Source organism: Ursus americanus, chromosome 11, assembly GCF_024610735.1.
Source record: "Ursus americanus isolate L20-20 chromosome 11, mUrsAme1.1.p, whole genome shotgun sequence".
Classification (NCBI taxonomy): domain Eukaryota; kingdom Metazoa; phylum Chordata; class Mammalia; order Carnivora; family Ursidae; genus Ursus; species Ursus americanus.
Window position 1 is genome coordinate 26,553,090 of NC_142137.1, and position 14,425 is coordinate 26,567,514.

The 14,425-nt window shown below is 60.7% G+C and overlaps 2 protein-coding genes across 7 annotated transcripts; one reads left to right on the forward strand and one right to left on the reverse strand.

Annotated features, from left to right (window-relative positions):
• Positions 1–66: 66 nt before the first annotated feature.
• SMPD2 (sphingomyelin phosphodiesterase 2) lies at positions 67–2,981 on the forward strand. Its single transcript, XM_045798458.2, has 10 exons — positions 67–200; positions 420–516; positions 635–711; positions 1,050–1,143; positions 1,299–1,388; positions 1,624–1,706; positions 1,836–1,968; positions 2,060–2,164; positions 2,322–2,475; positions 2,576–2,981. The coding sequence occupies exons 1-10, from the start codon at positions 151–153 to the stop codon at positions 2,962–2,964; spliced, it is 1,272 nt and encodes a 423-aa protein (XP_045654414.1). The 5' UTR covers positions 67–150; the 3' UTR covers positions 2,965–2,981.
• A 138-nt stretch (positions 2,982–3,119) lies between these two features.
• MICAL1 (microtubule associated monooxygenase, calponin and LIM domain containing 1) lies at positions 3,120–14,252 on the reverse strand. Of its 6 annotated transcripts, none has more exons than XM_087865374.1 (25): positions 14,033–14,252; positions 12,202–12,509; positions 11,898–12,105; positions 11,530–11,634; positions 11,094–11,198; positions 10,819–10,974; positions 10,107–10,207; positions 9,214–9,471; positions 8,828–8,943; positions 8,512–8,638; positions 8,330–8,411; positions 7,649–7,787; positions 7,069–7,271; positions 6,839–6,927; positions 6,675–6,716; positions 6,403–6,486; positions 6,124–6,280; positions 5,762–5,838; positions 5,194–5,470; positions 4,964–5,064; positions 4,552–4,665; positions 4,336–4,429; positions 4,091–4,190; positions 3,916–3,989; positions 3,120–3,395 (listed from the first exon to the last, which is right to left on the reverse strand). In XM_087865374.1, exons 2-25 carry the CDS (start codon positions 12,457–12,459, stop codon positions 3,247–3,249), a joined length of 3,216 nt encoding a protein of 1,071 aa, XP_087721500.1. In that variant the 5' UTR covers positions 12,460–12,509; positions 14,033–14,252; the 3' UTR covers positions 3,120–3,246. The 6 variants fall into 6 exon arrangements, with proteins under 6 accessions (XP_087721500.1, XP_087721501.1, XP_045654404.2 ...); XM_087865375.1 differs by having other exon boundaries at positions 5,194–5,407; positions 7,649–7,796; XM_045798448.2 differs by having other exon boundaries at positions 7,649–7,796.
• Between the last annotated feature and the right edge of the window lie 173 nt (positions 14,253–14,425).

Consider the following 14,425-nt stretch of genomic DNA (forward strand, 5'->3'; position numbering starts at 1 on the left):
GGGAGGCCGGGGCCTTCCGGGGAGCCCGGGGGCGGGGCCGACCACCTGTGCGCACCGCCCCGGGAGGCGGGGCCGCCCGCCCACACCGCTTCTCGCCGCGGCCGTCGCCGGGGAGGCCGCACCGTCCCGCGCCCGCCGAGCGTGCTCGCCATGAAGCCCAACTTCTCTCTGCGACTGAGGCTCTTTAACCTCAACTGCTGGTGAGAGCAACCGCGGGGTGGGTCCGGGGCCACAGCTCCATTCGCACCCGCAGCCGGAGGAAGGAGGCGTCCCTCACATCCGGGCCACGGCGCGACCCTGCCCTCCAGTCTCCGGGGACGGGGGGGCACCCGCACCTCCAGGCCCACAGCGGCCCCAGCCCCGGCGGTGCACCGAGAGCGCCTCCAGCCATCACCTTCCCCGGCCCTTCTCGTCCTCAGGGGCATTCCCTACCTGAGCAAGCACCGGGCCGACCGCATGAAGCGCCTGGGAGACTTTCTGAACATGGAGAGCTTCGACCTAGCTCTCCTGGAAGAGGTGGGCAGTGTGGCGCTGGCGTGGAGCCCCGCCTGGGACGGGGTGGGGGGCGGCTGGGGGAGCAGGAGGGGACTTGGCCCGGGGGCGGGCCGGCAGGCATCCTCACCTCTTCGCTCAGGTGTGGAGTGAGCAGGACTTCCAGTACCTGAGACAGAAGCTGTCGCCCACCTACCCAGCGGCACACTACTTCAGGAGGTGAGAAGCCTAACCGGTCTGGACGCCTGTTCTCAGATCGGGAAGCTCTCGGTCCTACCAGCCCTTCCCTGTCCTGCCTGCACCCTCCTCTTCTCCCCCAGAGTCCTCTCCTCAGGGTGTGGAACCAGGAAGATTCTCGCTCTTCAGCCCATCCCAGCCTTATCAAGTCACTTTGTATCATCCCACAAAGGCTGTTGCTTTGAGCTTTACTCTGGTGCTGATCTCAGCAACAGACAGAAAACAAGTAGCTGATACAAGCTGGAAGATGAGGGAGGGGAACAAGCCTGGGGTATTTCTCTTCCTGCCTTTCTGACTATTAATCAGGACTTGGTTTGCAGTGGTGTCATTGGCAGTGGCCTTTGCGTCTTCTCCAAACATCCTATCCAAGAATTCACCCAGCACGTCTATACCCTCAATGGGTACCCCTACATGGTAAGCCTAATCTCAGATTTCTTTCATCTCTCTTCCCCCCCCCCCGCACCCCCCCACTAACACATGGTATAGAGGAGGCAGCCTTCCTTGGGCTGCAGGGGATGGGCAGAAAGAGGGTAGCTGTGCCCTGAGTTCCTGCTCCCTCCTGCCTGCAGATCCACCATGGAGACTGGTTCTGTGGGAAGGCTGTGGGGCTGCTAGTGCTCCATCTGGGTGGACTGGTGCTCAATGCCTACGTGACCCATGTGAGTGAAGCCGGCAGGGCTGGGATAGGTGGCCTGCCCCTGGGAGGGAGAGATGGGACTCCTCTAGTTGGGCTGCCTGAGGGTGAGGTTGGGGGCAGGATCTCCGAAGGTTAGTGGGCAAAGTTTGCCCATTTTTTAATCAAGTATGATGCCAAGTGACAGACACAAGCATGATTTAGACCCTCAGAGAGGGACCGTCAGTCTCATCTGCTATAACCTCACCTGTCTCGCTCAGCTCCATGCCGAGTACAGTCGACAGAAGGACATCTACCTAACACATCGTGTGGCCCAAGCTTGGGAACTGGCCCAGTTCATCCAGTGTGTGAGCCTGGGCTTGACAGGGGAAGTGGGATGGGGTCAGGGGTTGAGGGGTGGCCAGGTCCCCACTTATAGGAGGGCAGAGCTGGTCAGGGAAGAACTCCTGCCTCACCAACCTGGTTCCCCCAGCCACACATCCAAGAAGGCCGATGTGGTTCTGTTGTGTGGGGACCTCAACTTGCACCCGAAGGACCTTGGCTGCCGCCTGCTGAAGGAGTGGACAGGGCTGCATGATGCTTACCTTGAGACCCGGGACTTCAAGGTGAGGACCCGCCTGATTATTTCCATGCCTACACCCCTAGCTTCTCTTCTCTTTCTCCCCCATGACTAGCATGAACCACCTATTCACCTAGGGCTCTGAAGAAGGCTGTACCATGGTACCTGAGAACTGCTACGTCAACCAGCGGGAGCTAGAGCCATTTCCGTTTGGCATCCGCATTGACTATGTGCTATATAAGGTCAGCGTGCCCCCTCAGTGTGTCTTCACCCACCGTGTCTGTTTTTCACCAGCTTGTGCTGATCTTAAGTCCAGCTAGTCTTGTCTTAGATCACTGGTGGCTGGACAATGGCAAGAGGCCCTCAAAGATGTTTCTTTCTGGCCCTGACTTTTCCTAGGCGGTTTCTGGCTTCTACATCTCCTGTAAGACTCTTAGAACCACTACAGGCCGTGATCCTCACAGTGGCACCCCCCTCTCTGATCATGAGGCCCTGATGGCCACTCTGTGTGTGAGACACAGCCCCCCCCAGCATATCCCCAGCCCTAGTCATGGTAAGTCACCCCCATCCTTTCCTTGGCTCCCTCCCCACCACAAATCAGCCCCTCCACTCTGACCCTCTCTCTCCTACCCCACTGCCCTGCCTTATTCTAGGACCAGCAGAAAGGTCACCGTTGATCAGTATATTAAAGGAGGCCTGGACAGAGCTGGACCTGGGCGTGGCTCACGCTCGCTGGTGGGCCACCTTCGCTGGCTACGTGATCGGTCTCGGGCTGCTTCTCCTGGCCTTGCTGTGCGCCTTGGCAGCTGGAGGAGGGGTCAGGGAAGTTGCCATACTACTCTGGACTCCCAGTGTAGGACTGTTGCTGGGGGCGGGGGCCGTCTACCTCTTCCACATGCAGGAGGCCAAGGGCTTATCTAGGGCCCGGGCTGAGCTCCAGCATGTGCTGGGAAGGGCAAGGGAAGCCCAGGATCTGGGCCCAGAGTCTCAACCAGCCCTGCCTCTGGGGCAGCAGGAGGGGGATGGAACTGAGGAACAATAAAGCTCGACACTTTTGTGGCTCTGCCTTTTCCTTGTAGAGGCAGTGATCGGGGCCAAGGGTCATTGTGACTGTCATAATATAGATGCTCAGGCTCCTACATGTCTACCCTGCCTGCACCCCTCTACCTCCCACCTGCAGGCAGCCTACGCCCTGTCTGTGGCAGAAACATTTTTATTGTAAACTGTGAGGCCCCCTCCCAGGCAGCCCAGCTGAACAGGGTGGTACAGTCCTGGGGTGAGGTGGTCTTCCTTGTAGGGAAGAGGGCAGGCAGCCTGCCCTCTTTTAGCCCTGGGCGCCCGGCTTCGAGGGCAGCTCACTGAGCCTGCGTTCCTCCTGGAAGCGGATAAGTTCATCTCGCTGGTTCACCACATCCACCAGCTTCTTCAGAAGCTGGTCCTCTGCCTGCCGATCGGCAGGGGTCTTTAGGGTTCCTGAGGAAGACAACAAAGCTTAGAGAACAGGGAGCTGGGCAGGGAGGCAGGAAAGGCACAGTGTAATTCCAGCCTCTCTGACTTCCACAATTTGGGCTTTGTTTCCTTCTCTGTAAAACCGGGCCTGTCCACACCAGTGGTTTGCTAGCACTACTGAGCAGCAGCACCGGTTTTATTTTCGTCAGGATTGAGTGATATATAATACATACGATATATGTGTGATTTGTATGCGCAACCTGGGGCTTGAACTCACAACCTAGAGATCAAGAGTCACTCGCTCTTCAGCTGAGCCAGCCAGCGCCCCAGCGGCAGCTCCATTTTTAAAGTAAGTCATCTCAACACACAAGCCCAGCTGTGCAGCCCCAGCTGAACCGAAGGCAGAGTAGCGGCTCGGAGCCCCGTTCTCCGGCCTCCTCCTGGAATGCCTCAGAGGCACTCGGACCGGAGGCCTGCATTGCTCGGTCGGTATCTGAGGTCACGAGGCCGGGTAAACACCAGCGTCTGCCCGTGGCCCACCTACCTTCCTGGTTCATGTAGCCTCGCAGCTCCTGGTCCAGCTGCAGCTGCTGCTCCTGCAGGTTCAGCTCTTTGACCCTGTGGAGGCAGGGATGGAAGAGGCCCAGCTGCCCGGCGTGCCCAAGGACCCGGCTGGGCTCTGGCTCTGGCGCCAGCCGTCCCCACGCCCTGCCCCTTACGTGAGCATGAGTTCGGCCTCCTCCGCCAGTAGGCTGTTCTTCTTCTGAACGAGCTGCAGCCACTGTTCCAGCCACGGTGACTTTTGCTGTTCCAGCAATGCTGGCGGGAAGGAAGAATGGGGGCGGGGGTCCGAGGCGTCAGGAGCGTGAGGAGTGGGGCGAGCTGGGGCAGAGTCTGGTGGTTTGAGGGACTGCTGGGAGTGCTAGGAGGGGTGTCCCAGCTTGCCCCTCCCATCTTTACTCACCGCTGTGGCTTCTCAGGGCCAGCTCCACCTTCGTGCCCTCAGCCTCCAGCTCCCCCAGAGCAGTCTCAATTTCATTTAGTCGCCGCTGGACAGCCTGAGGGGCACAAGACAGGAGGCCTAGGAGTCTTTGGACCGCTCAGTTACAGAACTCCAGGGACACTCGGATCCCGCGTCGGAACTCTGACCCCGGCAGAACCTCGAAGCCCTAGACCTCACCTGGGCCTTGCAGAACCGCTTCATCTCCTCCTCCCTAGCCCTGCGCATCAGAGTCCGACGCCATGTTGGGTACTTGCTCATGGTGCCTGAGTTCTTGGCCAAGGTCAGCAGAGCCTATGGCAGGGTCAGGCCAGTCAGCGGTAGGGCCTGCTCCCCCCTCGCCGCACCCCGCTGGGGAGAGGCTGGGGAAGCTCTGTTTGGAAGGGGTCAAAGCTTCCTGGACTGGAGATGGGGTAAGTTCTGGTAGAAGAGACAGGCTGAGAGACCTGAGGCAGACTGGGTGAGAAGATAATCTGAGGGACCGGCTCAAAGGAGGGAACGTTCTATAGGTTTTCCTGTAGTGGTGGTGAGGCCTATTTAGAGGATGTGTGCTGGCTTCAGCGGGAGAGGTGGCCAGGTTCCCCCTCCTCACCTGCTCCGTGTCTGAGTCCAAAGCCACCGTTTCCTCTGCTTCCTTTTCCTCATCACTGGAGGAGGGACTCTGTTCCTCCTCCTCCTCCATGGCCACAACCACTGAACAGAGTAGACATGGCCTGAGCCCCACGGCCTCCCTTTCCATTCCCCAACATTCCCCTTTCAGGAATCCCAGCGCCACCCACCGCATCCCCACCCTGGGTGAGCACGTCTGGACAAAGCAGATACCTTGGGGGCTCTGGCCTGGCACTCCCCAACCTACAAAGCTGCCCTCCAGGGCCTGGCGGGCCAAGGCTGCGCAGCTGCGGGGAGGCTTGGGTGGAGGCTCCAGTTCTGGGTCAGGGGTAAGATTAAGGGAGGACAGCCGCTGGCGTTCTGGGCTGGAGAGGCGGATCAGCCGACGGGTAGGCTGGCTGGGGTCTGGGACAGGACTGGTCCCCTCCTGGGGGATGACAGAAGTTGAGGGCCCCGATGGCATGCTATTTTCAGCTGGTGTGGGAAGGTCCTGGAAAAGCCACCATGTAGTCTGGTCAGTGACCTGCCCATTGTGGGGCCAAAGCTGTCCCTTTAGACAAATGTGACCCCTGGTATTCATTCACTGACGCCGTTTACTGAACGGTGTCAGGCAGTGTTCCAGACACTTGAGGTACATCAGTAAGTAAGAAAAGTCTCTGCCTTCATGAAGCTTTCCTTCTAAAGGAGGAGAACATTCAGTTACCCCTGGCACAGTCAGCTGGGCTTGGAGAGACCCCTTTACGCTTTCCCACACCCAAATACACAGTTTCATAGTTTTTACCTGACTCTCGGGGCCTAGGTCAGTGCCATCCTCTTTGTGGCCTGTCTGGGGCAGGTGCTGGAGGCAGTAGAAATGTCCTGGGAAGGGTGGAGGAGGGGAGAAGACATGAGATGTAGGCAGCCTGATGCCCAGATACTCTTTATCTGTGAGGGCAAGGGGTGACAGGACTTGATTTGCAGGTGAATTTCTGCTGGCCTCCTGGTTCCTTAGAACCCTACATTTGGGGATTTGGAGGGGATGGAGAAGACCTCGAACTCAGGGGAAATAAGTGCCATCTTGAGCCTGTTGCCACCTTATGCCCAGGACCCCAGTTTCCCTCCAGTTTCAAGTCCTTGCGCCCAGACAGGGCTGGGCCCACTTACCATCTTCTGGGTGCTGCCCATAGCCACCCTGCCACAGCATGGCCTCACAGGTGTGGCAGCGGAAGCAGTTCCGATGAAAGAAACGGCCTTCAGCACAGAGGCGTTCCAGGATATAGAGGTGTTCCCCACAGAGTGCACACAGCTCCCCGGCACCAGCCTGCACCGGCCCCCAGACCACAGGGTCAGCTGGAGTCCAGGCCAGCTGCAAAGATCTTCCTTTCCCTTGAAACACTCCTTCTTGCCCTCCCAGGCCTCTGTAGACAGTGCGCCCTTTCTCACCTCCTGGTTTTGGAATGGGGGTGTCGGGGGTACGCCAGAATCTGGGGCAGGTGGCTCCTCAACACTGGGGCTGTTAGCTTCTACCTAAGGAGGTAAGTGTGCAGGGAGGGAGGTGGAGGGGCGGGGTGAGCTGGAGAGTGGCTGTGTGCAGAGAAGAGAAAGAGCTGAAAGAGAAGTAAGCCAGGAAGGGAACCTGGATAGGGGGTTACAGGACGCAGGAAAGATAACCCACGGAATAGAGCAGGGGACTCTCCAGCCCGACATGTATTTACCTCCAGGCGTGGCTTCTTGCCACCGGTATCCTCCCCATTTTCCTGCAACAAGTCCGATACTCAGCATGGGGCTCTGAGCTGCAGCCCTGCCCCCATTATGAATGTCCTCCCCATCACCCCAGGGACCCCCACTGCCCAGCTCCAGCCCTGCCCAAACTTGCCACCTGGGCCCGGGTCCGTTGCAGGGTCCTCTGCAGTTTGCCAAGGAACAGCACAGCACTGGAGGTCGCTGGAAAGCCTTGGCTTGTAGGGCCTGCAGGGAGAGTGGGGGTGTCCAGGTGGGAATCCATACCGTACCTCCAGAACAGACAGCTATGGCCCAGCCCCAGCTACTGCTCCCAGCTGTCCGCCAGAGGGCACCTCAGCCTCCCCACCCCCCAGCCCCTGCACCTACCCTCCAGTACACCTGGGTTGGGGGGCACATTCTTGAAGATGCTGTGGAAGTGGCTGAGGTATGCGATGAGGCCCAGTGGGTCACTCCCTGCCACCACTGCCTTTGCAGACAGCACAGGCGTGATGCCCAGCTCATGCTCTGCCATCTTTAGTGCCCAAGCAGTCGCTTCCAGGGCTCCCAGCCCTTGCAGCTCTGAGGGTTCCCTGTGGGGTGTTGGGGAGAAAAGCCAATGGGAGACCAGCACCTGACCCCACCAAAGGGGGAGAAGCTGAGGAGTGAGCAGCAGGCAGGGGCTGGTGGGGCACAAAAGGACAGGGCATGAGGGGTTTATTCTCTGCTATCCACCCCCCTCACACACTCCCCACCACCCCACTGACAACTTTCCGGCCTTGGGGGGCTCCAGCACTCACAAACCTCCCTACTGAATGCATCGGACTCCCACAAGACTCAGGGAGGTGCAGTGACTTGGGCAGAAACCACCAGCAAGCGGTGGCACAGTGCCCCCCCCCCCCAGCCCACACTGCAGAGGCGTGAGAGGGGTGTGGTCCGCCAGGGCCCCCTGAGCCTGATTGGAACTCACAGCAGGCCGGGCCGCAGCCGGTGCACCAGGGCGCACAGAGCCCGCCCGTCAGCCCAGGAGGAGGACAGGTCGGTGACACGGACGCCCGGGTATCCGGCCGTCTGCTCCTGGCACCAGCGCAGCAATTCCTCCTGGGTGCCTGCCGCCCCTGAGAGAGGAGGCCGTGCTGTGCCCCAGGGCCTGGCTCGAAGGGAGCCTGGTCACTGGGCACAGCGGTCAGTCTGGGAGGGGGAGGCAGGACCCATCCCTACGGGGGCACCAGCTTAGTGCTCACTGAGCAGCACTGCCTTCAGCCCAGTTGTCTTTTCTGGAATAAAGTGGAGGAATGAATCAAGTGGAATCCCTGCTAGCCACAGAGAGGGCAGGAGGCTGTGAACTGGGAGATGAGGGAGGCCTGGAGGCCTCAGGGAAGGGCGGGTCTGGGTCTGCAAGGCTGGGAGGGCTCAGACGGCTGCCGCCAGAGAGACTGTAGGGCTTGGTGCAGTTGCGACATCTGGCACCCAGATGGGCCGCTGCTCAGTGCTCGGCTGCCCCTGAGCCCTCCTGCAGGCCGCGGACCCCCCACCGCCCACCCTCCAGCCGGAGGCCGCCGCTGTGCTGGTGGCTGCTGCTGGCACCACACTGGGTGGCAAATGTTTTGGACAATCCCCACACCCCCCCAGCCGAGGAAGGTTTGCTCACCTGTGGCTGGCTTTCCTCCGTCTATCTTGTCACTGTTCCTCCTCACAGGCTCCTTGGCCACAACGTCATACAGGTCTCGTACCTAAGGCAGCCCCTTTCAGGTCTCCACACAGGCTGACCACCCGCCTCGGCCCAGGGGTAGGGCCTGCCCTGGGGAGTCTGGTGGGGCCAGGGGGTCTGACCTGATTGGGAGTCACAGCCCGGAGGTTCAGGGTGGGGTAGCGGGTAGCGGGGTCCAGCCCATACTGCGCCACGTTGCGGTGCATGTTTTCTGGGGAGGTCTGTGAGAGGAGCTGGTACAAGCTCTCCCTGGGGGAGGAAGTGCGAGGGCAGGAGCACACATGGGAGGACACCCATCAGCACCCACCCCTCGAGAACTGCCAGGCCTTTCTTTATTCTCTTGCCCATGCCCCCCATCTCTTCACCCAGCACCGCCCCCTTCCTGATCCTTGTCCCGTTTCCAGCCCTGCCCTCCCCACCCCCCAACTCAGGCCTCACCGCTCTGCCAACACTTCTAGGGGCCCAGCACCCTCAGCCCACCGCTTCACCATCCAGGCGGCATCAAAGGCTGCCAAGAAGCCGCGAGCCACGCCAGTGCCCAGGGGCCAAAAGGGCTGCAGGATCAAAAAGAGAAGAAACGGTTCAGTGAGAGTCCAGCAGGAGTGCCCAAGCCCTGATGCCCCCAAAATCATAGCTGAGGGGGGCGCCGCGCCACACCACACCAAGCGGCCCTCAGCTCCTCCCCACAACCCAAAAAACCTTTTCACCCCCTCCTTCCCAGGAGGCAACGTTCCTCCCAACCATGGAACCCCTGCACCTTTTTACAAGGAGTTCCTGTTTCTGGAAGCCCCAGGAAGCTCAACCTCTCCCCCCAGGCTCCTCACCTCCACCAGGCAGTCCCCCACCAGCCCCAGCAGCAGGCGGGCGCCATGCTTCTCCTGCACTCGAGCAGAGCTCTCGGCCCGCATCATGCTTGTGAAGTCAAAGGCAGAGATGTCAGGCCGCCCATGGGCGTCCCGGGCAAACTCCAGCTTCCCCAGCTTGCCATGGGTGGCGAAGTCGGCAGCTGCCCGGACAAAGCGCTGCAGAGCCTCGGGCACCACGTTGGCGCTGCCCAACAGCCGGTCGGTCTCTGGCCAGTCCTACAAGCCAACAGATCAGAACCAGCAGGGTAACTGGGCTGGATTAGAATTTGAACATCCTGCGTGCCATCCTCCAGCCCCTTCCTCAGCACTCTCCCTGCTGCTGGGGCTCCCAGGCCCCACCCAGCCCCCAAGGCCTAGTGCCATTACTGTTACCGGGCACTTGTTTTGAACAAGTCCTGAACTTCGCAGCCTAATACCTAAGGTATTCATGAGAATTTAGGTGAGAAAGTGCACATAAAGTTCTCAACACAATACCCAGCACATAGTAGGTTTTCAGCTAGTTCATTCAGCAAATATTGACCAGGTACTGACTACACACCAGGTACCATTCTGGGCCCTGGGAATCATCAGCAAGCAAAAAGGACAAAGAGCCCAAACCCCTGCCCTCACGGAGCTTACACATGTAGCTCTGTGGCTGGTATCAGGCGTTTAGCCCAGAATAGGAGTCAGGTTGCCACGTAAACCCCAGGGGAGAAGAGCTTGCGGGGGTGGAGAAAATGTCAGGGCAAAGGCAGAAGACGACAGGACGACAGGCTCCCTCCACACCAGGGGGTGGGGGGCACTGTGTCCAGCGCTGGCCTCTACCTCCCAGGGCCCCCACCCCGCCCCCCCGGCCCAGGCCCGGACCTCACCTGACGCAGCACCCCCAGCCGCAGCAGGCACTGCTTCTTGGCTGTCATCACAAAGTAGTGGGTGTCATCCTTGTAGTACACAATGTTCTCCAGATCAATGCCTGGGGGGACAACACCGGGGGAGATGTCTCCTCCCCACCCTGTGTCACCTCTCCAAACACCCAGCCGCGCCTGACCTCTGAGAGCTGGGATTACAGCTTGACTGCAGTGGCTGCCCCCTACACAGGGACCCAGAAGTTCTGGTGGCACGATGGACCCTCTGTCCCAGGCCCAGGAGGCCTGAGGATCCAGAGCAAAGAGAGAAACTTGGGTGGGTGGCAGCTGGGAGACCTTCGCCATGCTTGCAGATGAAAGCCTGGCTTCTCAAACCGGGGTGTGTACGTGGCAGTGCAAAGCCAAAGTAAACATAGGGCATCTTCTGGAAGCACCACTTTCATTTTGAATTCATATCATTTTTATATTAAATCATATATAAAGAAGCACAAAGCAAAATCGCATGCATTTGTGAGAGATTTCCAAGATTTATCAGGCTGGGTGGCCACGTGGGGCTGTGCCTACTGAATCCCCCAAGACCTAGGTTCTTTGCTGCCAAAACCACAAAGATGGAAAAGTGTGGGATTCCTTGGACTGAGAACAGGTCTGGCAGGGAGAGGGAGGAACCAGCCCACAGTCAGCCAGAGGCAGGGGAGATCCTGGGAGACGGTGTCCCGACCTGTGGCTTTGAGCAGACTCTGGAAGAAGCTCTGGTTGTAGATCCTGGCCACGCCGCTGATCTCGGGCACCTGCGTCTCTTCCACTGTGCGGCCATTCACAAAGTTGACCGTGATGCCAATGGCCAGCTTGCCACGCATTTCTCGCACTGTGAAGCCTAGAAGTGGGGGCAAGTGTGGGTAGGTAGGTATGGGCAAGAGAATGAGGGGTCTAATAGCTAGAAAGGCACAGCAGGAGCCTAAGATGCTGGCTTCTTTGAAGGAAGGGATCACTCACCTTCAGGGACGAATTTACCTCCGGCAGCAGAGATGAGAACATCGAATTCATAGTCGGCCAGTTGGGCTGGGCGGCTGGGCTGGAGCTGGGCACGCCAGCCACTCCCTGGGGCAGAAGGTGTGAGAGGCACAAAGGTGTGCAAGTCTGAAGGGGCCCCTACATTCCCAGGACAAGCCAGGGAAACAAATGCGTAGATCCCTCTGCAGTTGACAGTTTGCAAGCAATGACACGCTATCAACTTACACCTTTGCAACAGCTGTGGGAAGCAGGTAAGGAAGGACACATTTTACAGGTGCCCAAAATGAGGCTCGGTGTGGTTTGCACAAGGCCACACTATTGCAAGGGTGACTCAGTTGACTCCCAATCCCACCCTCTTTCTTCCACAGGCTAAGATATCCTTGGCACACGGGAGTCCTGGGAGCAGAGAAGTACTTACCCTTTTTGGGAGGGGGCTGGAGGCCGGTGAAAGTGACACCCCAGTGAATTTCCACCCCGAGCAGTAATGCCACTTTCAACAAAAGCAGCTGAAGCTGCCGGATGCCTGGAAGGGAGAGGGGATTAGGAACAGGGACCCCAGGGCCGCACAGGGCCGCCAAGCACCAGTGTGCTCCCGGTCAGAGCTGGAAGAGGTCTTAGAGATCACTCGGTTTCACTGCCCATTTTACGGATGAGGAACCTGAGTCCTGCAGGTCACCTGGCTAAAGTGAATCTCGTCCACTCTGCCCTTTGGCGGTCCCAGGCAGCCCCCCATTGGTCTGGAGGCCCAGGCCCACCCGCCCCTCTAGGCCACCACGTGGTGCTCACTGATGTGGTCCAGGGTGCCTGTGCAGAAGCGCCCATAGAACTTCTTGGCGCCGAGGGCCCTGAGGTCGTGGATGGTGAAGGGCCAGAGGTGCAGCACGTTGTGGCGAGAGAACTTGGTGCGCTTCTCCACCAGCACCACACGGGCCCCCAGCAGGGCCAGCTCCACAGCAGCCCGCAGCCCGCAAGGTCCAGCACCCACCACCAGGCACTGTGAACACACAAGGCAGTATGCGCATGGCATCCCGTCTCCCTCCTCCGACTCCCCCCAGCTGTCCAAGCCCCAGCTCAGGCAGCGTGTGCCCACCTTGGTGTGGGCGCAGGCCCGGCCCTGCTGGTAGACAGGCTGGCCTGCTCGCTTGTCCAGCTTGGCCCAGAGCGACTTGGCACTCCAGTAGTTGAGCTGGGCCTTGATCTTGTGGTACTGGGGTAGCCCCCCACCAGGCTCTAGCCCTAGGGCCTCGCATAGCCCCTGGAAGCTGCTCAGCACATCCTGGCACAGCTGGGCCTGCAGGAAGCTCTCGAAGTGGGCGTGCGCTGGGTTGGTGGCGGTGGGTGAAGCCATGGAGGCCCCTGAGGCTCCCGGGGAGGGAGCCGTGGAGCAGAGGCAGGCAGCTGCAGGAGAGAAGGAGGGAAGAGAAGGGGAAGAGGCTGGACAAAAGAAGAAAGGAAACGGATGGGGAGAAGAAAGCAGGCTGGAGTCCCCAGAGGGCTCTGGGTCGACTCCTGATTGGCTCTGCTCCTCTCTCCCGGCCTACTCCCAATCTGCTGGAGACAACTGCTATTCCTTCCACTCCAAGTGAAATCTGCCAAATTTGGAAGTGAGAAATCAGCAGTCTTGGGCGCAGCTGGGCAGGAGGGAAGACAGGGAGTCTCCAGCTCAGCTTTCCTGCTCCCCTCCATCTCTGGGGCACTGGGAGCAGGAATTCTTACCCTGCCTGGATGAGGCCCCGGAAGCTGGGCATGGGAGAGTATCTCAGACGTGGAGAGGGAAGGCAGCCCAGGACGAGAGTTTTCCTTGCGGGGCAGAAAGGCACGGACCTAATACCTGCAATCCCAGCGGTGGGCGCACACTGCCCCGTCTCCCCCCACGCCTCCCAGTGCGGGCTCCCCTCGAGGACCCCAGTGCCACGCTGGGCGTGGGTCGTGTCTCATGCCAGGAGCAAAGCTGTCCTCCTCAGCACCCGTGACTGCCCCCTGAGGAGGAGACAGTCTCCCACTCCTAGGTTCCACTTCCCACCACCCAAACCACCTCAACGAACAGCCGAACACCCGGAGGATGTTGCGACTGACTGGGGTGACGGAGGCCTGGGTGTATTTCTGACTCACTGTGGTCAGAACACTTCCCCCTGTGACTGACTGACGGCTGCTGGGGTGGGCCTCGAGAGCGGTTGGGGGGTGCCAGCCGGGGTTCCCTCCTCCCAGCTTCCACCCACTCGCAGCGGCGCCCCGCCCCACCCCCCGGGCGCGCTCTCCCAGGAATCTCCCGAGACAAGGCCTCCCTTTGTCCCCCTCTCCCTCGCTCGAGCCCCCACGCAACTTGAGGGGTGTCGAGTGGTGCCTTCTCACACTGGGGCTGGGAGAAATAAGAGGGTGCGGAAGTCAGGGTTGCCCACGGGGTCATTAGGTGACATCACAGGGGGCAGGTCCTTGGAGCGGACCCCCACGCGCACTCGCCCACCCCACCGGTCCCGGCCGGAGCCCAGCGGGCCGGGCCGAGGAGGGAGGAGACTAAAGTCACCCGCTGCGGGTCACCTGGATGCGGGCGGCCGGAACATCAGGAAGCGCAAAGGTCTCCTTGACGGTTCGGGGGAATGGAAGGAGGAAAACCCCAGCGAAGGGGTAGAGAGGGCGACTCAGCCTGGAAAGGCCAGGACAAAAGACGTGCAAGGGGGGGAGCAGTGTGGGAGGATGGAGACGGAGCTGGACCACTGGCACCGGGGTGGGGGGGGAGGGTGGACAACGCTCTGGACGGGAAAGTCGGGAGAGGGGCTGAGCAGGGCGAGGGGAGACGGGGCGGAGCAGCTGGGAGGAGTTCCCGAGCGCCCGGGACGGCGTTTCCCCGGATGCGAGCCCCCGTCCCCACCCCCCGTCCCGGCGGGCTGGGGGCGCGCCACTGGCGCAGCGGGCGGACTTACCCGGCCTCTGGCGAGCGGGGAGGGGCCGCTTCCTGCCCGCCGGGCGTCTCGGCCTGGGCGTGTGGGGGCGGACGAAGGAGAGGCTGAGTAGACGCCGAGGGGAGGCGGCGGAGGAGACGCGGAGTGCAGGCGGCGGACGCGGGGCTGCGCGCCGGCGGCGCCCGGCCGAGGAGTTCGGCGAGGTGTGGGCTTCGGCGCCCGGCGCGGGGCCCGCGAGGCTTTATTCGCGCCTCATTAGCATCTCATTACCCCGCGATCCCGGGCTCGGGGCAGCCCCAGGGCCGCCCACGTCTGCTGGGTGGTGCCAGAGGGCGTGGCGCTGCGGACGCCAGGTTCCGCATGGGGGTCGGATACCCGGGCGGGGCTGGCGGGGACTGAGGAGCCAGGGTCCGG